Below are 25,491 nucleotides of genomic sequence, written 5' to 3'. Positions count from 1 at the left end.
ATAAATAAACAAAAATAAATAAATGTAACAGGTCAGGGTTTGAGACACCCTCCAAAGCTGTGAAGTGCTGTGCTAGCTCAGTGGCAGTAAGTGGCATTTTCCATCCCAGTGTACCTGACACCTAGATAGGCTCCCAGGAGTGACCATGTCTTACTGAAGTCCCCCACTTAGTAGCCTGGAGGAGGAGATAGATGTAAGGCACTCCTGAAGAAAATTGTATTATTCAACATCTAACCCTTTTCAATCAGCTACCATATCATTCTTTCTTTAAATACTTGATATCTATGTACTACCTGAAGGACATCATGCTACCTACTGGCTGGCCGGATTTCTTCAAGATCATATCTTCTCCATCAGTAGATACAGAAATAGTTACTGAGGTCAAAATTACAACTTCCAATTATAACTGCATAATTTTCTAGCTTCGTGATCTCATTCCAGGCGCCTAGCAGAAGCCAGCCTCTATTTTCCTATCTTATTTGGAAAGAGATAATAGAAATTCTCTGCCTACTCCATAAAGTTCCTGTGAGAATCAAATGAGACTATATATGAAAACTAAAATGTACACATAAAAAGTAATAAAAGTGTTATTCTACTAAAGTTATTCGTTTCAAATTCAAAAAACAAAGAGCTCATTCAAGTACTCCACCCCTTCCATAATATGTGCAATTTAAGAGCATAAAGAACCACAAAAAGGAATGAAACTGATTTACTCAGATAAAGAAATTCATCGTGGCATTAATGTTTTGGCTAGGTTTAGTATCCATGCTTACCTGTCTCAGAAAGCAATTTTGTAGCTTCTAGAACTTTCTCAGTATAAACCCCAGCTTCGTAGTTCTCCATTTCAGCATTGATGATGTGTATGACCCTCGCTGCCCGGCCCCTGATGGCCCCTGCAGTCCGGTCTAAGGTATCCACATCTCCTTCTTGAAGGGCTATCACACATTTGTTCACATCTTCCAAAATGTGATTTTCTGTGGACAGGACATATACATTTATATGACTTTATATCACTGAGAACTTCATAAACAACCCACAATTAATTCAACTTCTATGATCCCTCACCCTGCACACTTCAATACACGGCTGATAACACTACAATGGCATTTAAAGGACAGAGTTTGTAATTGCAGTACTCATTCAGGGGGCTTGTAGTATCACATGGATTTCCTAGAGGTTCTGAATCAGTAGCTCTGGACTGGGAACCTAAGAAATTGAGTTGCTTTGAAGTTTCCAGATTTTTTTTTTTTTTAATTTGGAGACTACAGTGACAAATACTGACATGAAGAACAAGTCTTCTTTTGTTTCAAAGTTCTAGACTTATTGCCTAAGAGGGTCTTTTAGAAGGTACTGTGGCAGCTCATATGACGCCCTCTGACCTAGTTGAAGTATTTTTAAACATAAACAGAGTTGAAGTTTGGATGCAAGTTTGTTTGATTATGTTTTTATTAAGAAAAGACTTAATGACAATATAGAAGAAACAAATATTACCCAGTCTTTTAAAGTCACAGCATATAGAAAGTGTATGTCCTGATAACATTGACGAAGTTAACAGGATCATGAGATTTCCTACAATTAAAATGCAATCCAATCTTGTGACTGGTTTTATCAGATTCCAATCAAAGCAAGCATTTTCCTGCCACTGAACAACTAGAAAATTAACTGGCAGGAAGTAAAGTTTTACTCTTTATGGAGAAAAGGCTTAGGTCTTTTCTAAATTTTATTATCTCTAACAGAGGAAATACAGTATAAATCAGCAATAAGACAATGTTTTATTTCTCATGTCCAGTGTGAGACAGGTAATTATGTCCTTTGAGTATGATTCAAAAATATAATTCTAATAAAATGTTTAAAATATTTAGTACCCCATGGAGAACTATCAGTTATATTAAGTACTAGTCTCTATGGAGTTATTAAATTTTTTAAAAATCTAAGCCCACTTATGATCCAATATATTAAAATTAAATGATAGGTTTTTCTACTGAAAGAATGATCCTAATCTAATTAAAAGGCACCAAAAACATGCTTTTATATATATATATGACTGCATCTATTTGAAGGAAACCAGAGTAGGATTAAAGTCCAGGGTAACAAAAACACCACAATCAGTCAAATCATCAACTAATTTGCTAAATGGGTCATCAAGTTAGTTATGCTGTGTGAATAAAGTATTAATCTTACTAATGTTAGAGTTTACTAATTTTTCCAAATGAACTGATGGTTTTACTCAGCGTTTCCCAGCCTTCTCCAATTAAAAGGCCCTCTTTTATTGAAAAATGAGTCACAGCTCTTTCAAGATAGTAATTATACTGACAATGGAATATACTTAAAAGCCACTATGATTCAGAATGTTTTAACACAGATTCCTATTTTGTTAATTTAAGCTCCTATGATGCACTTGATAAAGACTTGCACCTGTTCATGCAGACATAAATGTTTTATTGAAGGACTACACTTAGTAAATACAAAGGTTCTTGGATCACATGTGACACCCTGCCCCCACCTCGCACACTCTAGTCTGGGACTGTGTATTTACAAACCCACTGGTCTAGTATATATCAAGAAAGGCAGGAAATTATTTAAAGTCAAAATCTACATGTGACTCATATTTGCATTCCTGATACCACTGTACACATAGCAGGCAATTAGAGATATTGAATGAAATGATTCATTGGGAAGAAACAATGCATTACAGGTTGTTATCTCAAGATATTCAGAAGACAATAAATTTCTGAAACAATCACAGAGGAAAGCCATTCAAAATAAAAAAATAAAGGTGAAAGTGTGTAACGGGATACATATAGTCCAGAGAATGCACCACAAGTAGAAACTGTTGGGTATCTCTGATTACACTTTAATACCCACCATGGTATATAAACATGCCATAAAACATTTGAATGCAATGGATTGTGCAATAAAGTTTCTTGAAATTTTGTAACTGTGCTTGTTTGAAAAGACATAATTTTGTTACTTTAAAAATATCAATGATGACAAAACTACGCCATTGTTATAAACCACAAAAGCCGTAGTTTACAAATTCAAAACCAAAGCCACTGTATCACTTTAAAAATAAATTCAAGATCTTAAAGATTTAAAATAAAAGAAAGGCAAAGACAAATAGAGCAAAAGTCTTGGGTATTATGGAGCAGGGTTACTGGCTTTCTCAGATCTTAGATTTCTATGATTTTGCAAGCCAAACCCAAGAATCAAACTATCACATGGTTAATGCCAAGATGCTCTTTTTAAAACACTATTAAAAAATGTAGTTTTTGCCCAGTGGGAAAGGTTTAAATGTTCTAATGTAGCCATTTCACATTTTTATGAGCCCAGACACAACTGAAAATTGGTTTTGATCCTGTAATGTGAATAAAAGCATCGTTGTTCCCCAAACCTGATGCTTTTCATATGAACAAATTAAACATTAACATACATAAGTTCAGGTAGCATGAAGAAAAAATTACAGTCTTTTAAAGAACAAAGATTGTTGTTGCTATTGTTGTTGTTGATATTGTTTTTAATAGAGTTTCCTACCGGAGTAGATATTCCCCTAAGAAGAAACTGATATCTAAAATGTCATGAATGCCATTCCAAAGTATCTCCTGGGCCAAACTTGCAATTTATTGATGCAAATGTTTGGCACTGGCTCCAAAAGGAGCAGAGAAGTAGTTTCCCCAACTACTGGGCCGTGTCCACAGCCGGCCAGCAGGAAAGAGTGGGCTGCATCATTATTAGTCAAGCCCCGTCTGTGGAAAGGTGCCTGCTGCCTGATTGTCAGCTCCAGAGGCATGCTCCAGCAGGCTCTGCCAACCTGGCTGCCTGACAGCGCCTGCTCATTTGCCTGTCGTGGCTTGCCGTGGCATTTGTGCCACTCAGGTTGGACTGCACAGTGTTATCAGTGGGAGCCAAAGCCTTTTCTTGTTGCTGGTAATAATGAGATGCACAATGGAATGGCAGGGAAAAAAGTAGCAAAGAGGTGAGGCTGGGGGGAAGGAAATTAAGAAAGGTTTGTAGCATTCAAAAAGTCTGCGATAAGACCTCTCACCTTGCTTCAACCCACCCTCAGAAATGCATGTACATGCATCTGAAGAAAAGGATAAGTGGACAGAGGTTTAAGTTCTGGAATAGTCCTATTGGGGAAAAAAGTAGCTCATAGTTATTTTATATTTACTTGTAGGTAGACAGGGACTCAGAGGAAGGGTTCCAGAGGAGTTGGGGTTTTTTAGGAGAGCTCCAAGGTGGGGTAGGAATGCCAATAATGTGACATTGCAATCACTTTGCAAAAATTGAGCAGATATTAGAAAAAACTTAGTATCTTTGGCTGCCTTTCTATTCCCCAGGATCCAAATCTTTAACACTCTTATCTAAACAATTTATAAGCATTTTCCAAAAATGCATTTTGGGGAATATCTTTTATAATGGTGGGATTAGTGCTCGCTTGGACAGCACATATAATGTTAGGACTTAGTCATCAACAAAACAAAAACTCCAGGAACGATAATATGCTAAGTTGTTTTATTAGCCAACCCAGAGTCAAGGTGACATTTAAATAAATAGACAATTTATATTAAAACAAGCAAACCAACCACCGTGGAATATAAAAGTATTTTTAATTTATTTTGAGAGCTTAAAACTTGGAATGAGGTTGCCGGGGGGTGGGGGAGGACCTGAAATAAAAGTAAAAAGCAGGAAAGAAAGAAAGTTTCTTTTTTATCTTGACTTACTGAAAAGTATAGTTTCTGAAAAGAAAGTGATGGATTTCTATTCATCTCCGCCAAGTTATCTACCCTTTCACTGACTCTGTTCTCGAAGCAAGACTCAGAATACTAATACATATCTTACAGAATTTTGGTGAAAATTTAAGCAAATAAGGGTGAGTGAGGCAAATTACATACAAGCCCGTGTTCACTTGTTTTCTCCATCTGTCTTCTCCTGCCCTCCATCACTGTAAGCTTGCTTTTCATTGTTCATCACATCTATAGATTTAACTCTGCTGCCTTAGATTCAAGCCTCCAATTGACCTCTGCTGTCTGTTTTTTTTTTTTTTTTTTTTTTCTTTCATAAAATAGAAAAACTGGAACTAGGAAAAATATTTCAACATGACAGCCTCTCCACAGAAATCACATACACATAACTGCAGTCGCTGCTCTGGCTGTTTGACTCCCCTCTGCAGTGAGATGATCTCTCCCTCTCAGGCCTCAATCTGCCGAATGCTGGCCAGGCCTGCTCTAATATTGGGGAGCTGGTAGACCTCAGTTCCACACACCTGTGTGCAGAATCAACACTTGGCCAGTTCAAATTTCCCAGGGTCACGTGGCTCTTTCAATGCCTCAGAAAAAAAGCCGGTATTTTCTGTGACCTCCTCTCCATAGGAATCTTCCAGTTGAACTGGTCAAATATGTTTAGTCAAAACTGTTTGGAAAAAAGGCTCACTAGCTAGCCAGCAACCCAATCTTATGATCAGCATGATTAGAGCAGCCAAATGGCTTCACAGGTATCCAAGCCTACTAGCCTCCTCTGGTCTGGCTTCATTTACAATGCAGAAAATTACAACTACAGTGAGGATTGGTTCTATTTGTTATGCTCACTGCTTGTACATCCTCATGGCTCAAAGACAATTGCTCCCAAGTGCCTTCCAGTGGACTAATTCTGTGTCTGCTATTTCTAGCTGTTCATAACAAAACTTTTCACTGGCCATTTTATTAGAAAAATGACCCAAATAACGTAGCAAAATTGAAATAACTAGTTGCTTGTTGTTAAGACACAAACCATGTAACCAGCAGATGTATCAAAAATTCATTCTGTTAAAAAAATCTACAGAAACTAAAAGGGAATCTAGCCCCTTTAAGAAATCTGTTAAGGTGCTGACGTGTTTATCAGGTGTTTATTTTTTTCCTTCTCATGCCTTGACTCAATGTCTTGAAATAAGAATTTTCAAGAGGGTGCTATAATCACATGTGCAACAGTGACTAAGTGCTCCAAGGGCCAAGGAGAGCACTGAATCACAGACCTGTGACATTTGCGCGACATTTCTTATCTCTTCTTTCTGTGCCTGGTCAGGGACTGTCGGGGTGCTTACCTGAGACAGAGAGGAAGTCGTCCACTGAGGTGATGTCATCCACGGCCTCCGTCAGCACGCGGACCTGCTTCTCCCACTGATCTTTGAAGACGTCCATGTTATCCTGAGCAACTTTGCTCTGCGGTCGGGCAGCCAGCGTGAGAGCAGCATTGATGACCTATTTGCCAGAAATAATCCAGGGACACGGACACCATGAGCACACTCTTCAAAAGGAGAAACAGGGCAAAACCTTGTTGAAACCATGCCCCCTAAGGTTCGACAGATAAATAGATGTTGAAGTCTGAGACAATCAACAACATGAAAGATACAGTGGCTCATAAGCCACCCATAGTGTTGTGTTACTTCTTCTTTTTAAGATATAGTAATTACACTCAAGTTTCAAAAAAATACTGGGTACATAAGTGCCATTTACTTAGCACACAAGTGGAAGATGTAAGTCCTGCTCTCTACATATGCAAGCTTATAATTTATTTATGGAGCCAAAGCACACAGATATGGAACACTTTAATCACAACCCAAAGCAAAGAGAACAAAGTCAATATGACTGAAGAGGTGATAATTGCCACAGTGATTCAGAATACATGAAGTAATTAAAAATTTTTTTAGGAAGGTAGAAATCTAAACAGCCCAGAATTGATAAGTAACATTTTCCATTTAGAAAAAAACAAGGCAAAAAAAAAAAAAAGGGATGTGAGAGTTTGAATGGAGCGGGCCCCAGCTGTGAAGTCATAGGAAGCTTTGTAATGAGTGAAGAAGGCTTACCTGGGGACACAGGCTGTCAATCTGGGTGGCCGCCATCCGGACTAATTTCACCCCTTCCTCATTGTTGGAGATGGAGCAGGCTAAATTGGCAACCTGCATGAAAGAGGACTCCAGTGAAAATCGTGTTGGAGCAAAGGAAAGTTCACTGTTCCCTGGCCTTGTGGCTCTTCTGGAAGAGGTCCTTTCCAGGAGAAGGTTTCTCCAGTATGATAAGGTATCTGTTCTGTACAAAGCCAAATATTACCACTTCATATGCTAATGTAGGCATTTCTGCCAGAAGACCAGACTGCTTGCTAATAGCAAATTATTACTTCAAGATTCTTAAGCATACACAATGATACATTTTAATAGTGTTGCTTTGAACTGTTTTCCCCTGTAGGGTGCCCTGATCTGCCTGCACTTTCTCTTCAGCCCCCTAGGATTCATCATGTAGAGCAGAACATCAGTGCTTAACCCTGACCAGTGAGAGAAATGCTATAGACAATGGTTTGGATTTAAAAGATACTCACTGTACATGAACATCAGAATGCCCTGCCCACAGTATCACAGATCTGTCTAAAGGTGCTAGTCTACCAGTAGCCAAGGCAAATGCCTTGCAGAACACATGAGAAGCATGCAGAAAAGCCTGGCATGACTCAACAGGCAGCGATGAAGTAGGCAGCAAGTTAGAGAGTGCAAATCTACCATTCAGGCACACAAATTTGATTTTTCTAAAACACTATCTAAGCCAAAACAGCTGAACTAAATTCAGGTTCCCAGGTCAGGCAGTTCAATTTATGCTATTCCTTCTTATCAAGGAATGAGAGTTGGTAATACAAGGTCAGACTGACAGGCCAAGGTCAATGGCACTGAAAGCTACCATCAAAGCACTGATCAATCCCATCAGGCTGGTGTGGGTAAGACAGGAGATTAAGGATTAGAAAGGCCAAAAGAGAGGAGAAGGACAGCAAAGGCCTGGCGCAGCAGGGCAAACAGAACAAGTGATTAACAGAGAGACAACCCCCTGTGCTTTCTAGCTACAGATCCTTTTGTATGCTGACCTCTAGTTTCTTCTTCCCTGGGAGATGACATGAAGCAGGGGGATATTAAAATGTACTACATGTGTGCTCAGCTCAGTGCGAGAGGAAATACAGTAAGTGACATGGAAAAGTGAACACAGATGTAGAAATCACCAGGCTCCATCCTGAAATATCTGAGTAATCACTTTCCTTTCCTAGAGCTGTGTCCTATCAGCAACAAGGCACAGGGAGGGGACAGCAAACGGTGACCATCATAAAGCTTCAGCACAGGAATCCCTGCATGCAGTTTCTAAGAAAGATGAAGGGTACCTGATGCCTATTACAATGATGGTATATACTTAGAAGTAACTTTTAAATGAGTTACAATCCCGAACATGTAGTTTCTCACGATCTGTATTCCACCTTTGATTCCCCAGCAAATTTTTGCTATAGTTAATTTTCAAAATAAGTCTAAGAAAAAGAAATATATTTTGTAGTGCTCCTTCAAAGGAAAGGATGCTAAATTCATGGGGGTCCTACAGGTTCTTGTAGGTTCTACAGGTAGTCACACAGGGATTACTTATAATTTCCTATAATTTCTTATAATTTCCTCTTTATTATATGATATCATCCATTATTCTGCATTTTGTTCAAATTTTATTATATTTGCATTTATATTTTGATTCACTTTGCATTTCTTTTGTTGCTATTTTTAATAGTATGTGTATAGAGTATCTACTCACTACATTCCTCATAAGAAGTTGATATTTGTATACTATTCATTTCAATTCTTTTTTTTTATTCCCTTCCTATCTTGCCCTTCTTTCTAACACTTCGTCCCCTTATCTTTTACAAAAGACATATATCTCTATTTTCTACTTTTATGTTTGTAAAATTCATATTAGCCAAACCAGGTAAATGGCTGAAGTACAGTATTTATTCACATTGGAGTACTGCTCTGCCATAAAGAGGATAAATTTGAATCATTTGTACAAAAGTGGATGAACCTTGACACTATAGTGTTAAGTAAAGTAAACCATTTTATGTTTCATGTGTCTAAGTCAACACATGCCAAATTGGTATTCTACATATGTGTTTATTGAATAAATGAAATAATAACTTTTAAATGGTGTAGAACTTTTGTACACAGTAGTGATCTGGAATATATCATGACAGAGTTTCAAAGGTAAGACTGAGTTAAACTACAATTTGGCTAGACAACTTTTTCCCTCTATTTCTAACAGCAGTCTACCAACGCTAATGATGTTACACAATTATTCTTCCATTCTGTCCTCAGAAGTCTGAAACACATCTCTATTCATGGTGGCATGGGAAGAAATGAGCAAAGTGTGCACAATTTTCTAGTACAATATACAATTTTAAGTTCTATCTTTTAATCTTCTGTTAAATTCTTCATGCGCCTGCTTTTGAACAATTTTTCATTCCGTGAAATGATGGCTTTGGATAATGCCCTTGCTGGCCCTTTACCATTCTTGCTTGGTTTTGAGATCATATTTTTGAAAGTAGTTGACAGTTGCTAAAAAGTGTGGCACAAAAACATGAAAACTAAAAATTCCCCAGAAACCAAGACTTAGGTCAATACTTTTCTTGCATCACTGTAGGAAAAGTAAAAAAATATCAGCACTGAAAATAAAAATACTAGCTCTGGACCAAGTCCTCAGTGACTGGTAACATAAGGAGAGAAAGAAAGAGACAGATATTATTTGTTTCTTAGAAGGACACTCACTACCTATGAAACATTGTTTCAAGAAAAGAAATGATCAGCTCATAAGATAAACTCAGAACTTTTAGGAGATGAAGAAATAATAAACCATGTAGCTGATAGTGTGAAAATCTTTACGTTAAGATGCTGGTGAGAAAAAAGTCACGTACCTTATTTGCATCTTGAATAAAAGAAACCAACGCCTAATATCTAAGTTAAAAAATTAACAAGTAAAAATGTATTTATGAAACCATCAAAGGAATTAAATTATTTGATATCATGGTATTATTAATATTTTAAAGTATTTTAATTATATAGTACACTGGTAACTTTATAAAAATGAGTTCCTAAGTTTTCCATATATACGATCCAGATGTTAAAGGAAGAAAGATGTTTAGAAGTTGCTTCACAACTATCAGAGGTCAGGTGAATGCGTGGAGAGCAAGATTGGTCTGCAGTTTATAACTGTTGGATGTGAGTGATATTTTATTACACTTTCTCTAGTATGGAAAATGCTTGAGTTTTTCCACAATACAAACCACAGACTATCATATTGCCAGCTAGGGTAAGAATGAATTTCAAGGGTACACAGTACAAACCAGAGAATCATTTGGCAATGAGGCTTGTAGGTAGTAAGAGTCCCACTGTGGGACTAGCAGAGAATCACTGTGAGTCACAGATGCAGCCTGAGGGTCACAGGACTTCCCGCACCTGTTGGCTGTGGGTCACTATGTGGAAACTCATAGTGGTCCAGAGGGTTTAGGTTGAGAAGAACTGAAATCTTACATCAAGGAGAAGCCAACTGGTAAAATTCACATGCTGATAATTAACTTTTCTTTGTGTATCTTTTGAAATGTTTTCTCATTTTTAAAGCGTTTAAGTAAATGCTGATGTGCCTTAGGCCTATTGTGGGAAACTCATCACCCAGCAGAATCTGAGCAAGAACAGCGTGAGCAACTCTTGGCAAACAAAAGCTGGCAACTCCTGATAGGCCTCCAATTATTTATTCTCTTTAATTTTACTGATCGACAAATCCTACAGCCTGGCAGCCTCCACTCTGCAATGTGCTCCTGCTGTTTAATTCCACTTAAAATCAGAATTCCATTTACCACGTATTCTGAAACATTCTGAAAATACTTTCAATACGACGCTAAGGATTTTAGAATCTCCAAAGTCAGGCTTGTGTATTTCAAGTTGGTCATGGATTCCATCCAAATCCCTACCTTCCTCGTTTTCCTTTGGCTCTCTTTTCTTTGCCTCTCACTGAAATAACTGGCATCGTGGTGACTCTGAACATGGTTTATTGGTTTTTGATTTCTAAACTTCTGTCAGCAAATGACCCTATGCTTCATTCTCTGAAGCAGCTCTAATCAAAATGAAGCTTGACATAGCAGGAAATATTTCAACATTTGTCCAAACAGACTGCACACAGTAGGTACTAGATACTTAACTGCACTTATCTGCCCTTTAATTACAGCTCTGATGTTACCATACCAGAAACTCTTTATAAAATATAATAACCTATTTTTTCAAAGCACAATATTCTCTCCCCTGTGACCAATTTAACCTGATGGGTGAAGGGAATGAGGAAAATAATAGTGGACTATAATCACTAGACATTTGAAAAGATTACTGTGTGTAAAAAAGCAGACAATAGCACAGTAATGGAATGCAACTCAAAAAACACTAAGGACAATGATTAAATTCAACAGGATTTTGGAACTTGCATAAGACAATCAAGCAGGTAACATTTATGGGACATAACTGGTATAGGCCTTTCATATCCCCATTCTTATAATTCTTTACAGCCTAACTGAGGCAAGAAGAATGAAAGCTTAGAAGATAATAAAACATATAATTAGGTATTAAATTGAGGGTGATATAAACTGCTTGGCGATTTCTGAAAGTGAATTAGCCCATGAGTATAGGCGGTGATTCCCTAGGTCAACTAATTGTTCTAAATTCCTGTCAGTCTGCTATGAAAGGAAGTCCTGCTCCATAATTGTTGACAGCATAAAGGGGTAGAGGAAGTAAAAACTGGAAAGGCAAGGTCTTCTAGATCTGACTTAACGTCTTAAAAACAAGTGAGCTTGAGAAAATGGAGGAAGTTTAACTAGTATCACTAAATTGTGTGCTGCTGGCTACATAATTTAAGGGAAAAAAATCCATCAGTCCTCTGTTTAGGAATCTAGATATATTATGGAAAGGCAAATTACAGATCGTGAATACTTTTTTGCTGACTGATCAGTCCATCATTCTGGTTATGTATTTTTTGTCTTCATTTGGGGGCATAATGTGTAAGTAACTGAAGCAACTAATAATATCATTAACCAATTTAGACAGAAAAGTCAGCAAGTACAGCGGATGTTAAGGCTCACAAGCACTTTCCCTCTCGAAGTGAATTTGTGTTACTTTCAGCATCCATTCTCAAACCTTCAATAAACGTCTCTGCTAACCAAATCCAGAGTGGCAATAATCCTGAGACACTGATTGGAAAGTTTGTTTTGCAAAAGTCTGAAACATGAAAGGCCTTCCTAAGAACATATTGTGACCATTTAAAATGGAAGGGATTTCTATTTGTTTGATTTGTTATTGTTGCTGTTGTGGTGGTGTTGTTATTGTTAGTGCTGTAAACTGGACCCAGGGCCTTAAGGTTCACCCTTGGGCGATGCAAGGAGAGTTTCATCACAAAGCCCTGTTCAGCTCCCAGGGGCAGATACATGGTGATTCACAAATGTGCGACCCATTTTGTGTGGACACTGCTGTGCAAATCAACTCTGTCTCAAAAATGCCTCACAGAAATGTCTTGAGGAATAATCTTTAGTTAAACATCAAAAACCCTCACTAATAAAGTATTTACGTATTTAGTCCAAAGCGATACAAGCTACCTCAGAAAGAAATGAGAACATTTTCTCCTTTTCTAGCCCTGAAGATCAAATTACATTTTTAAATATTCGTGTTTATGTTCAATTTCAAACACAACACATATTCAGTGCATTCAACTCCCAAATGCTATATCATTTCATTAATTTTTATAGCTTCAGGTATCAGAGTGCTGTTTTAAGAGGAAGACAATAAAGCAGAATAGCAATTTGGAGGTCCATATAGCACTTGTTTCACGTGTTAATATTTCAACATCACCATAAATTTGTGAGAAAACTGAGCTCTCTTATTATTAAAAGGAAATTATTTTAATTTACAGTCACCCAGTCATATGACTGTCTGAAGCTACAGACCGCACAGATGATGCATGAGTTCGATGCAAACTGTGACCCTCCCTCACCACACTGGCAGTGAGGAATGTTGTGATTAAGTCTGAAGCTTTATTTACTTTTGTGCATTGATATAACTAGCGCGCGCGCACACACACACACACACACACACACACACACACACACACCTGTGTGTGTCTACTTTGCATAGAACTCAGGGTTCCATAAGCACAGGCCTTCCGTGTGATAGAGGGAATTTTTACATCAGTAAGAAACAAAATGTTAATATATTCTTGATAACTTTGGGTGGCAAGGCAGGAGCAGCTGTAAAGACAGGGATTTGGGCTTAGGGAGCTGATGGACTTTGACAGACATACACGAAAGCAAAATTATTTGGCTGCTACAAAGAATTTTGTAGAAGTGAGTCCTTTGGTATTGAAGTGTTACAGAATCCTTTTAAAAGGCATACACACTGGGATGAGTTTACCAGTCTGATCATTAGAAACTGAGGTTCTGAAGGATCAGGGAGGCTAATACCTTAGGGATAATTTGGTAGAGGAGGGATGGGTCGGTAGACGCCGCAGCTGGGGGACAGCATGCAGACACCAAGGGATGAAAGAGATCAGAAACCCTCTATTTTCTTGCTTCTGTTGCAAATGACCTCTCTGAAGGATCAGGCATTCTTGATTATTATATATATATATATATATATATATATATATATATATATATATATTTATATTTATATATATATATATATATATAGTTACAATTTTTTTAAATCATGTAATTGCTAAGAGCCTGTTGTTCTGTTATTCTTGCCAATTGAAGAAGATGTTTTCCATCTCTGAGCCTCAACTGCCTCAATTATAAAATATAAGATAATGACAGCCTCTGCCTTATAAAGCTGTTACAAGATTAAAATGAAAAAAATGGAAAAGGGAGGATTTGACAAATATTAGTTTATGCTTTTTATTGAAAGCTCACTATGAAAGAAGTATTTTAGTGATAATATACTACCACTGATTTATTTAGTCATTCAGTAAATACTAATTGAGTGTCTACATATGCCAAATATTAAAAATACAAGTTAAATATTATGCATGCCTTAAAGAAGCTTTGTATTTTAGTGATAATTTAAACTGAGTCATCTCTTGGTATCTGTGGGAATGAGTTCCAAGTTCTTCCATAAAGTGATGTAGTCTTTGTATGTAAACCACGTACATTGTCCTATACTGTTAGACCGGTGTCGCGAGGAAGACTCCAAGGGCCTCGCTCTCATGTAAAAACAATGGGGTTTTTATTATTCCGTGTACACGGGGTCCTCCAAACAGGTGGAAACGGAGAACCCTGAGTTGGGGCAAGGCTGGTGTTTTTAAGGATGAAAACCGCAAAGCAAGCAAGCATTGTTACAGAAGCCAATCATAGCAGTTAGAGCAGAACAGTTGGTGATTTGTCCATTTGTGATTGGTCAGATCATGAGGGGCGACCAGTGGGTCAGAGTTGATTAACTGTCTTGTTTTGCACAGCTTATTTTTAGGTCACCTAGCTCCTGTGTGGCTTGGTTCTGACATACTTCCCAATCTTGATTAGCATAGTCAGCAGACTTTATCTCTGAGTTTTCTGACATAATTACCTTACTTTAGCACCACAACCTTTCTATTTGTAGAGGGCAACAATGGTTAACATATCAATTGGGTAAGATTTTACAATTCTTTACAGAAGAGAGCATTGATTAACATATCAATCTTTTACCCAGGGAAAAAGGAAGACACACATTTACAGTTACAGGTATTACTATGATATAAACGAAGCTATTTCTGTGAAGAATGTACAATCTAATACAATCTGATGCAATTAACACAATTTGTGACGGGGCTACCAGATAGGGAAGACCCAGGATGTCAGGAGCTAGTACCTCAGGCCTTTGTTTTATGGCCTTTAGGAAGTTAAAACTTAACCTAGTTGGATTTGAAGGGAGAAGGGGAGGGGAAGCAGCAGATGGAACGAGCTTTCTTCGTCTCTTCAATACCTTACATTATCTCTAGATTACTTTTAATACCTTTTACAATGTAAATGATATGTAGATACTTATTATTGTACCTCATTGTTTAGTAAATAAAGGGCAAAAAATACATATTCAGTATGCGTGCAGTTTTTTTCTAACTACTTTTGGTCTGTGGATAATTGAACTTGTAGTCATGGAACCTGTGGATACAGAGAGCCAGCTGTAAGGTCTTTAACTGCAAAGGAAATACAGAGGAGGTTATGGCACAGGAAGGTCTATTTTATATATAATTTGCATAGCTTTGCCCAAAAAATATATTAAGTTTGCATAAAGTTGCAGTCTTAATATATTATTTTTGTCACTGCTTCTCACTTCTTATTAATTCCAATATTTTCTAAATACTTATGAACATTGCTTTCAGTGATTAGAATTCACTATGGGTGCTGAATCATTAGTGGTAAATCATACATTTGCTATCCCCAAAACTAAAGCAACATGTATCTTTAGGCACCTCATTTTTGCTCATGAGAGAAGGGAAATGTCTACATGAAAGAGTCTATTACGTCACATGTGTGCAGATGGCCTCAGAACTTGCTGAAAGCTCCTCAGGATTGAGCAAACTTAAGTCTCCATGATACCAGCATTGTACCCGCATACTTATTGTGTGTCCTTAACTTCTCTACCACAGAATCATCCGAATGCACTTCCAGCTATTTATTCTGTAAGTTGTAAGTGAAAATAGGAATTGCTCAAAAAGTTACTTCATACTACTCTAGATAAGCTGCATTCTTGTAAGACAGAAGCCTCCAAAATCCTTTGCACACAGCTAAGATCATAGGTGCTCAGTTCCAATGTTCTGGCTTTTCTAAATTTCACTAATTCCTTTCATGCTGTAGAAAGAAGAGAACTATTCAGTTTGCCACAAGTTTGTCACACCTAAGAGGGAACTGGAAATAGTTATATGTTCCTCGCACCGTCTTATTTTTTTCAGTTTAATATTAAATCAGCAGTCAGCAACTAATCCCAAATGAAGTATGTATATCATCCTGCCACAGGGAACTGCAAACCAGTTTCTTTATGGTCCCGCCAGGGCTCACCCCATTGCCTGAAGTTGTAAACCAAGGACAACACAAATATCCATTTCTAAGGCTCTTTTGGGATGCAAAACAGCTCTTTCACTTTTCACTTGTGTTCTTAAGGACATATACACACCACCACAAGCAAATGCTATTTGCATGCCTCTGCCTAAATTAAAGTGATCAGTCTGCCCTGGTGACTTTAATGGAAGTAATCACCAGCTCACATTCATGAACAAATTGATGCGCCTGCTTCATAGCTGAATCGCTCAGCATAAATCTATACCCTTCATATACAAAAATCTCAGTGGCTTAAAATAATGCAATAAAACATCAGCTAATGCCTACTTGATACTGCTTCATCAATAATGCGTGGTTATGTGGAAAGGATAGGAGAGGCTTATCATTTGTTTATCTAAACCACACCGTGAATGTAATGTCTTTTTAATTACTAAAGGCCCCCTGCAATTGTGTGCTCTCCATCTTTACAAGAAAAAAGTATTGCTACCCTGTGCTATCATTTTATTTCTCAGTGTCTCATGTGAGTAAATAGAATCTTCACTTTTCCAGTGAATAAAACATGCTGACCTTCACATATGTGGGCTGCATATTAGTGGGATGGGCACCCCAGGTTCTGTCTCAGTTGATGGAGAAGAGCTGCACTGAACCATCCGGTGCTTGGCATTTAGCAAGTGCCAAGGAATGTTTGCAGAAAGCAGCTCCAGATGAATAAATGTGCGCAGGAACTCTCTATAGCCTTACATATTTCAAGAAGGCAAGTGGGAGAGTAAAGTCAAAGCCGTATCTACAGCATTTAATGAGTCTCAACCATTCCAATCCACACTGGATCTATGACTTCAGCCCCATAGGCATAGAATTCCAAATTAATGCGGGAGATGGGAATCAGCATTTATGTCTTAGGTTGTCTTTTGGAAGGATGGGGGAAAAGGGATGTGCCTCTTCCAAGAAACTCAGCATTCTGCCAAGGTAACTTTAAGAACCTCCTCACTTAAGACTTCTCGTTCACTCTGACCTGTGGGAAAGCTCTCTTATCTAAACTCCTTGAGGCTCACTGCCTGCATCACTGATTCGTGTTTGCCACATACTGGAGTATGTAGATGGATGGAAAAATACATAAACATAGAACTGGATATTTACAGATCTACATTGATACATGCATCTTTGGGTAAACTTCAGCAACCTCTTTGAGGATAACAGTTGAGTTATGCTCATCTTGGTGGGGCCCTTGGGCCCTCTATAAGACTTCACACACAAGCAAATACAAATGAGGTGCCGAGGAATCCTATCCTAGAATTTTTCTTATCCCCTGCTCTCATCAGCCCTTTATTTTTCTGAGTGTTGCTCCCTTTAATGTTGACTGTTTACTTAGGAAAGGATTTATTTAATTTATCAAAGTAACTATTAACTGAAGTCATATTTTTTTTCCTCATAAATAATACAACTGGATCCGATTAAGATGCTCCTGATTCTTCAAGAACTTTGAATGAAAAGTGCACTGTACAGACTTCAGGTTTTCCAGGCAAATCTTTGGGAAAATTTGACAAGGATTTTTCTTACTTCAAGTGCATCTAAAAATTGTTTCAAATGTCTTTTTTCACCTGATTATCTGTGTTTATCAATAAAGTTTACTGGAACAAATCTTTGCCTATTTACACGTAATCTGTGACTGAATTTTCACTGCAATGGTAGGGCTGAGTAGTGATGACAAAGATTATACAACACATGGCCCAAAAATAACTACTATCTATACTTTTATAGAAGACTGTCAATCTCTAGTCTAGATAGAAATGGGCAGAATCAGCTATTTGATTCCATCAAACCTGTCAAATTTGCCACTGTATCTTCATAGCAAGAGATGGAACAGGTATCAAATGTTAGTGTTTATAACACAAACACATTTTAAAAAGTTAAGTGTCTTAGCAAGGGCATACATTTGTAACAAATAAGAATATATACACTGATAGGTCTACTTAATTTGAAGTAGACAATTATGAAACCTGCAAAAATTTTTTGAAAGAGTAGGAGGACCTGAAGTAGTTCTGACAGAAGGACCCCCTAGAATGCAGTCCATTGCCCCAGGCATGACATGAAAGTCTGCTAGTGAGACAGAATAGCAAGGTGACAATACGGTATGGCTTTGCACCCAGTATAACCCAACAGCCATCCACTCCAGAAACTGAAAGCTCACTCCAAGAGCCTCTTCACCACTCCCTATTCCACCCAGTCCCTTGACACTGGCTCTCCAACTGAGGCTTTAGCGATCTGCACCATTGGCCAGGCACAAATCTGGAGTATATTCAACAGGAAATGCCAGTCCCTAGAGGCTGTTTGGCAAAATCTTGTACCTGAACACACTGCAAGGGGCGTTGTTCAGGGGAGAAGAACTAGGAACTAGGAATTGACAACCTTCCCACAGCTTCAGAGACTTGTAAATGGATGGTGATTATAAGGTGTGGGGAGATGACCTCCTATCTTTTGCTACACAAGGAAAGACATTGAAGAAACGATGGTCAAGCACTCTCAATTACATTAACAGCTGCCACTCAGCTCCTGAGACTTGCCAACTCTCCCTCCTCCTACCTACACTGCATCCTACAGTCTTTCCAGGTTCAGCTCCTCAAAGTGGTTTGCTTGACTATGCTGTTACCAATTCTTCCTTTCCTATTTGCTCATGCATTTTTCAAGTTCCCTTAGTATGCTTCAATTTTCATATTCTGGATTCTGGTACCTGCTTTACATTCTCCTTTGCCTAACAACATTCCTACGTATTTTTGCTGGCTATCCAACACCACTAACCCAGCCTCCACACTCTCCCTTCCAGTCTTCAGACCTGAAGAAGCTGTTACAGCTCTTTTGTGCTGCTGTCCTACAAGACTCACAGGTACAAGGTCTCACAGCTTCACCTAACATGTTCACAAATGTCTCCCGTGTTAGAAAGAATCTCTGTGTAACCTGGGAATCTTCTTGGAAAGGGGCCTCAGGACACAGAGTCCTTTTTCTTCCATTGTGACTTTCCAATGGCCATTTCTGCCTCCCTGGGCAAGCAGATGCAGTCATGTAGTCCAGAGTCCACGGCCAGACATGGTACACGGATGCACTCTGGTTTCATCTTCAGGCCCTCAGAAGATCATGGCCAGGTCTAGCAGGAAGGAGCCGCTGCACCACACGAAAGCACATGGCATCTTCCAGTCAAGGTTACTCTTATGATCAGTGCCAGCAAGGGCAGTCCTAGTCCCACAATTCCCTTCAAATGAGCCTCAGCTAAGCCACGTGCTGTAAGAGGACTATTTTGCTTTCATCTTTAGGCTATCATTTTTTATCTCCTAATTCAGTAAGTCATCTAGGTGAATGGCCAGGCCCAACCTTCCAATTTGCATGTGAAATAAAGCTAAAGATGGCATCTCATATTCCTGGGAAGGAGCAGATAATGAGGTGCTTCTATGCATTTGATTCTCTTTAGCTTTGCCTATCTTCAGGCAGCCAGTTTCCTTGTTATTGTTGTTCTGTTATTTAATCCTGGGATGTTGCCTCAAATAGGTTTTGCAGTTTGGTCTTGGAGCATAGATTTATCAAGTACACTGACAGTGATACCACCAGTGTAAACACAGAAGGAGGAAGGGGGGAAAGAAGCTTATGAATGTATTTGAGAGTCTTCATCAATTTTTAAGCATCTAGCTGAGCAAGCAATAGTTTTGGTTACAACATTTCCTGAAATTTTTGTAGATATTTAAAGGATTTAACACATATCCTTTCACAATTCAATCAATATTCACAAAGACATGTACATTTTTTTCCCCATTGGCATTATTTACTGATAAAATGTGAATGTCAGATATGCCCATGGACAAAAAGTACTCAGTGAGTTGTATGTCTATGGTCTTCAAGCTAAGAACAGTCTTAGAAAAAATATTTCAGGCTATATTTGGCCAATATGGCCCCAATTGGTTACTTCTCAAGGCACTGCTTGCTAATTCTTCAAGGGCGATTGTACCATTAAAAATAAGGAGACTTGTGATGTTTGTTTGCATAGCAATTAAGATTTGAACTGCCCTATCTTTGCCTCAGATAAGGAGCTATCTGTACGCATAGTACTTCCCAAACTTTTATCTGGTAATGTCTAGCAAAGATAATTATCTCTTGATTCTTCTCCTCTTCATATTTATATATTTATTTTCATTTCCCTAAACTCTATATCATTCATTGTTTCTCCAGATACAGCTTGCCCAGAAATCTAATATGCCTTCAAGACGAAAGAAGCTTGGGAGTCTGAAAAAGATTCAAAGAAGATATCAGAGACTGCTAAAGGAAATCACATAGAATTGGTGCAAAATTTACATTAAAGGCAGAAACTCTAAAATACAGGCAGAAATGGCCAATGGTTATACTTAGAATAAAGTAGTATCCTTTATGATATATACTTGGGGGGAGTGGTAGGAACATGTATGTGCTAGGATCATCAGGTTTATTCTGATGCTTGGAGAGTAGAATCTGGTTCACTTTGGGTGAGAAGAAACTAGAATAGTGCTTTGGTACTCAAAGTGTTGCCCAAAGGACAGTGTGAAGGGCAACATCTATCAGCTTGTTAGAAAACCAGATGGACATGCTCCCCTGGGCTTATTCAGTCAAACTCTGCATATTACAAATCTCACATGCAATTCCCAGGTACATCAGACTTTGCTAAATATATGCATTATGTAATCAGCATGAGATATGGAAGAGGATAGTGGTAAAGTTAGTTACACTCTTTTAAATTGAATGATGCTTATTTTAATAAGAATGTTTGTAAGATATCAAGCAACTATCTAGTGTTCCACAGAAGATTATTTGCTGTTATACAAATGAGCCATCAGCCTGAAATAAATACTATGCATGGTGAGGAAAATCATGTGACAGGAGAGATTTACTTAACTCATGAATATCTAGGTTCTTCTTCTCAGGTCAATGACCATAGGAAGTTAATGATCAGCTCTTACAGAAATGCACATTGTAAAACTTGTACAGGAATTTAGAAATCCTCCAATCCAATGGTTCTAGCCCTCACTGCACATTCTAATTATCTGGGAAGTTAAACCAAAAACAGCAATGCCATACTCTTATATTTGCAGGATCTAGAGTGAGCTTTGTGTACCGACAGAATATTTTTCTTGGATGATTGAAATGGATAGCCGGGCTGGGGATTTAGCTCAGCGGCATAAGCGCCTGCCTTGCAAGCAGGCAGTCGTGAGTTCGATCCCCGGTATCGATAAAAAGCAAAAAGACAAAAAAAAAAAAAAAAAAAAAAAAAAAAAAATGGATAGCCAAAGCTGAGAATCACGGATAGAACACTAACAAGTTCCTCTTCCTTTTCTCATTTGCCCCACAACTCCATTTTCCAAAAAGGAATTTATTCCAAAGACATTAAGAAACATTCTCTTGGTTATGCAGCTAATTTGGTACAAAATAGAGACCAGGATCCAAATCCATTTCTGTCATTGTTATGCAAGGATGCATACTGAAAACTCCTGAGAAGCACTTAAAAAACTTGGAGCCTGGGATCCACTTTCAGGTGTTGATGTTCTTTAAGATTTTCAACTTCTCAAACCAATCTTAATGTGTCACCCTCATAGAGAACCATCTTCCCTTTTTAAATTGATTCTAAATTTCCTCTAAATCCAATGAGTGCATCACCCAGTAAATGGTTCTTTGGCCTTCCACTCAGGCTTCAGATTGTTCCCATTAGGTTTGCTTTCACCTTAATGAAGCCAATCAGAGAGGCAGGCCTTCTAGATAATTTCTCTGTCCCAGTGCTTTCCAAATTTGCTCCATCATGAGAATCACCCACCGTTGTTTGTTAAGCTTACATTTCACCAGGAGATTCTGAAGCTGGAGATTTGCAAAAAGGCCTGACAACTCCTTGTCTAAAATACTCTTCAAGTGATGTTTATAAGAAGGCAAATTTCAGAGGGAAAAAAATACTAAACACAGGACTTCCAGTAACAGCATCATTTTTGAGTTTATAAGAAATGAAAATTCTCCAATCCCACCCTAGATTTTCTGTAATACAAGCTCTGGGGATGGGGCCCAACTGTCTCTATTTTGAACACCCTGGAGAGAAGCTGACCATGACCATGGGAGAAATCCACAGACATACCAGTGACTCTTCCAGAAGGTACTATCTTCTCATGGCTTGCAAATAAAAATCTCCTTTGTACAACACCTATTTTGCTTCCTTCTTAAAAAATTATCCTCACATCATCATATCTCACAAGTTTATAAAAGTAAGTAGTTTGAGAGTTTTTCCAACAGTTTTAATTAGAGAAGCCTAATTACTATCATCATTCATGAATATTCTAAGTAAGAGTGAAACTGTGATTTGATACTAAAAACACGTTTTTTCTGAGCACTCAAGGTGGTAAAATCAGCTAGGTCACAATGCCTTCAGATTCTTTCTCTGAAAAGAACCCACATGTGCTCACTATGATCACTTTTTTACAATCACCCACAAAAGTTCAAAAATGGTTAAGAGCCATAGAGAAGAGAATAGAAATCTAAGGGTTTCTTTACCTCCAAGACTCTTAGAAAACTTTACCTCCTTCCAGAGCCTAGCATTGTGCTAAGTTAAGTGTACTGAGTAAGTGAGTGGATGGAACAGCAATTTCTTCTCATGCTTCACTCTGATCCTCTTTCCTTTCCTGCTCCCCTCTGATTAGACCAGTGCCAGAGTACGCAGTTGGACTTTTTAGGACAACTTTGGCTACTTTCTTTATGTAGAGAGGCAAATGGCTGTGAACTAGCCAGAGACATATTTTGCAGCTTTCCCACTTTATTTGCAACTATCCTCACACCTTCTCATCATACATAGGGCTCTTCTGCTGTGAGATTGTGTTAGACGAACTTACCGGGCCCAAGAGAGTGTCCCAGCCTAGGACCTGGAGCCTGATAAAGTGAATCACAATGGTGAGTCAGATCATAAGGAAGGCTGTATTTAGATTCTGAGCTGGTCATAGTTACTTTGAATCTGAATACATTACAATTTTACAAACATTTCCACTGTGCCTGTGACTTTCTCTCTCATAGCTGTGAAGCAAGCACAGGAGAAATAACTTGACACTACAGTCAGGTTCAGTGCTTGATCCTGTCCTTGTGTCTGGGTTACCCTCAGGAGCAGAACTGGTGTCAGGCCCAAAATGGAATTAAATCAAGCCTGAGTTTCTGCTCTCCAACCTCAGTTTCAAATTTCTGCCCTTGTTTTCTCTCCCATGCCACAGAAAGTGTTTGTTTTTGCTGCCCATCTTACTCTGGAGGGCACTTTTCATTTTAACTATGCTAGGTTTTCCTCATAGCTTACGTGGGTAGCTGAGGCATTACCTGCCTTATGGTGCTGTGCTCTGTAAGCACAGTGCTTGTCTTAGCCCTCCGGTGGGCTGCATGGGCGTGCTGCATGCTCCTGGGACCTGGGAACAGACTGCAGGTTCACATGCTGCTCTCCTGACTTGTGAACTGTGTGATCAGAACCAGTCACTTATTCTCTAGCTTCTGGCTCATCATTTGCAAAATGGAGAAAAATATACCTAATTTTTGAGGTTTGGCGTGAGCAATAAATAAACATCATAACAATCTACAGAATGTGCTTTAGAGTTAGGCTGCAGGAATGCAAGCCCAATTTTCTGCTCATTCTTGTGTGACCTAGAGGAAGCTACTGAACCTCTCCATCTCATTTCAATTATAAAATAAGCATGATGAGAGTAGCTGCCTCCTTAGGACTGTAAGGACAGAATAAAGTACATAAATAAAAGAAGCATGACCTCTGCCTGTAAGCAGCTAAAACCACATTGGATGAGCCCAACCATAAAGCAGTGAAGATAATCAAATAAAAACATACTGTTAGCTGGTGGTGCACATCTGTGTCCTCAGCACCCTGCGAAGCTGATGCAGGAGAATCACAAACTCAAGCCCCGCCTTGGCAACTTAGTGGCTTAGTTAAACCCTGCCTTAATTTTTTTTAAGGGTACGGGAAGCACTGGCAATAGCTTAGTGTGAAGGTTCTGGGCTCATTCACCAGTACCACACAATTAAAAACAAACAAACACTGCTACAGCAGTCTGTGGAGGCTGGAATATAAGCCCACTACGGGAAGACTTTGTTTCCTTTTGTTTCGTTTTGGTTTTGTTTTTGTTTTTTGTGAAAGCTTTGTGGGACAGAAGTTATTTAGCAAATGCGTCAAAGATGTAACTCACAAATCTTGCAATAAAGCAGACCCTAAAGTGATGAATGAGGCCACAGCAAAATCAGAGGCTTGGGGTGCTAGGAAAAGCTCTGATGGAGATAGAGTGGTGTGAGGCAGACCAGAGAATGTGGGGTGTTTGGGAACTGGTAAGCAGCTCAGTGTGACTGACTCTAATGAGAGGATCATTAGGTGATACGGCAGGAAGGAGTCAGCATTCAGGATGGCAGAACTCACACTTTTAACTTCAGCTCTGGAGTGCTTTAAACAGGTGAGAGACGATTGCACAAATACACGGAAAAAGCACTTTGGGACCTGTTTGGAAGATGATTTGGAGGAGTACAGGACAGGTCATAGATCTGCCAGCAGAACTGAAGTTTTCTGAAAAGGAAACATGTATCTATTTCATCCAAGAAAAGTAAACCAGGTATATGATGGATGATATAAAGATTCAAATGTTACAGGTGCTGCTTCTGACTACTCACTTAACAAATGAACAGAGTGAGACTCCAAGAGGCTAAGTACAGTTCCTGTGATCACGTAGAGGGCAGGTTCTCAGTAACTTACAACCGCTGTTCCCAACTGCCTCCCTGTGGGCCATGTCCTCCTGAAAGGCTACCATCCCTACCAACAGCTGTCAGCAGAAATAACTCCTGAGAGCCAAGAAAACTCCCATTTCTGATGCTCACACTTACATGGTTCATGCTTGTATCTCTGTCTGCCTACTCAAAGGCATGCTTAAGTCTCACGTAATTCAGGAAGATTTCCCCTGCAGACCCACAAGGGTCAGCAGGAGCACACCTGTCCTCTGAAACCTTCGCATTTTAGTGGATGGGATATATCTCAAGACAGGTATATTAAAATTACTGTTCCCTATGAAATGCTGCCTCTCATTCCATCAGCGTTTCCAAGACATGGACAGTACCATCACTTTATTTCACATTGGAATCTTAGCATGAGGTACAGGGCTATGAACACCAGATTCTGGCCCTCTTGTGTCCACACTGGTGCCTGCATTTCCACCAGCAGCTGGAACTTCCCCATCACATTAGAGAGGGGATCTCATGTCAAAGTCCAGTCCTTTCCTGCACTCAGAAGTAAACTATAAAAGACCTCTGGTGGAATACCGTTATTCAAGTTTAATTTCAGCAATAGGAACTGAGTCTGCCCATCTTCCTTCCATCTCTTCCCTTATAAATTTCTCTTCACACAAGTTTATCATTATCACCCAATCACTGACATTTTCTTCCTTGCCCTTCTGTTTCCAGTGCACCAATCACATACGCAGAGTGTCTCGTCTCAATTTGCAGTTCAGTGTTACACATCTGTTAAGTCTTCTCGCTCCAACCTCATTCAGTCCTTGCCACATTTATACCATAGGCTTTCCTTTTTGCACACCAATCTCTTTGAGG

The 25,491-nt window shown here is 38.8% G+C and overlaps 1 protein-coding gene across 3 annotated transcripts in view; it reads right to left on the bottom strand.

Annotated features, from left to right (window-relative positions):
• Positions 1–25,491, bottom strand: part of Ctnna2 (catenin alpha 2) — a 1,046,977-nt gene that overhangs the window by 90,406 nt on the left and 931,080 nt on the right. For all 3 annotated transcript variants that reach the window (XM_063229641.1, XM_063229642.1, XM_063229644.1), the window contains 3 exons: positions 6,839–6,931; positions 6,077–6,233; positions 774–974 (listed from right to left, as the gene is read on the bottom strand). In XM_063229641.1, the coding sequence (XP_063085711.1) occupies positions 774–974; positions 6,077–6,233; positions 6,839–6,931 (451 nt within the window). The remainder of the gene's footprint in view (positions 1–773; positions 975–6,076; positions 6,234–6,838; positions 6,932–25,491) is intronic.

This window comes from Cavia porcellus, unplaced genomic scaffold (assembly GCF_034190915.1).
Source record: "Cavia porcellus strain 051 isolate PalLab524CR breed Dunkin Hartley unplaced genomic scaffold, mCavPor4.1 scaffold_18, whole genome shotgun sequence".
NCBI lineage: Eukaryota > Metazoa > Chordata > Mammalia > Rodentia > Caviidae > Cavia > Cavia porcellus.
The sequence above is the reverse complement of the archived record's forward strand: the minus strand, read 5'-3'. Positions and strand labels throughout refer to the sequence as shown.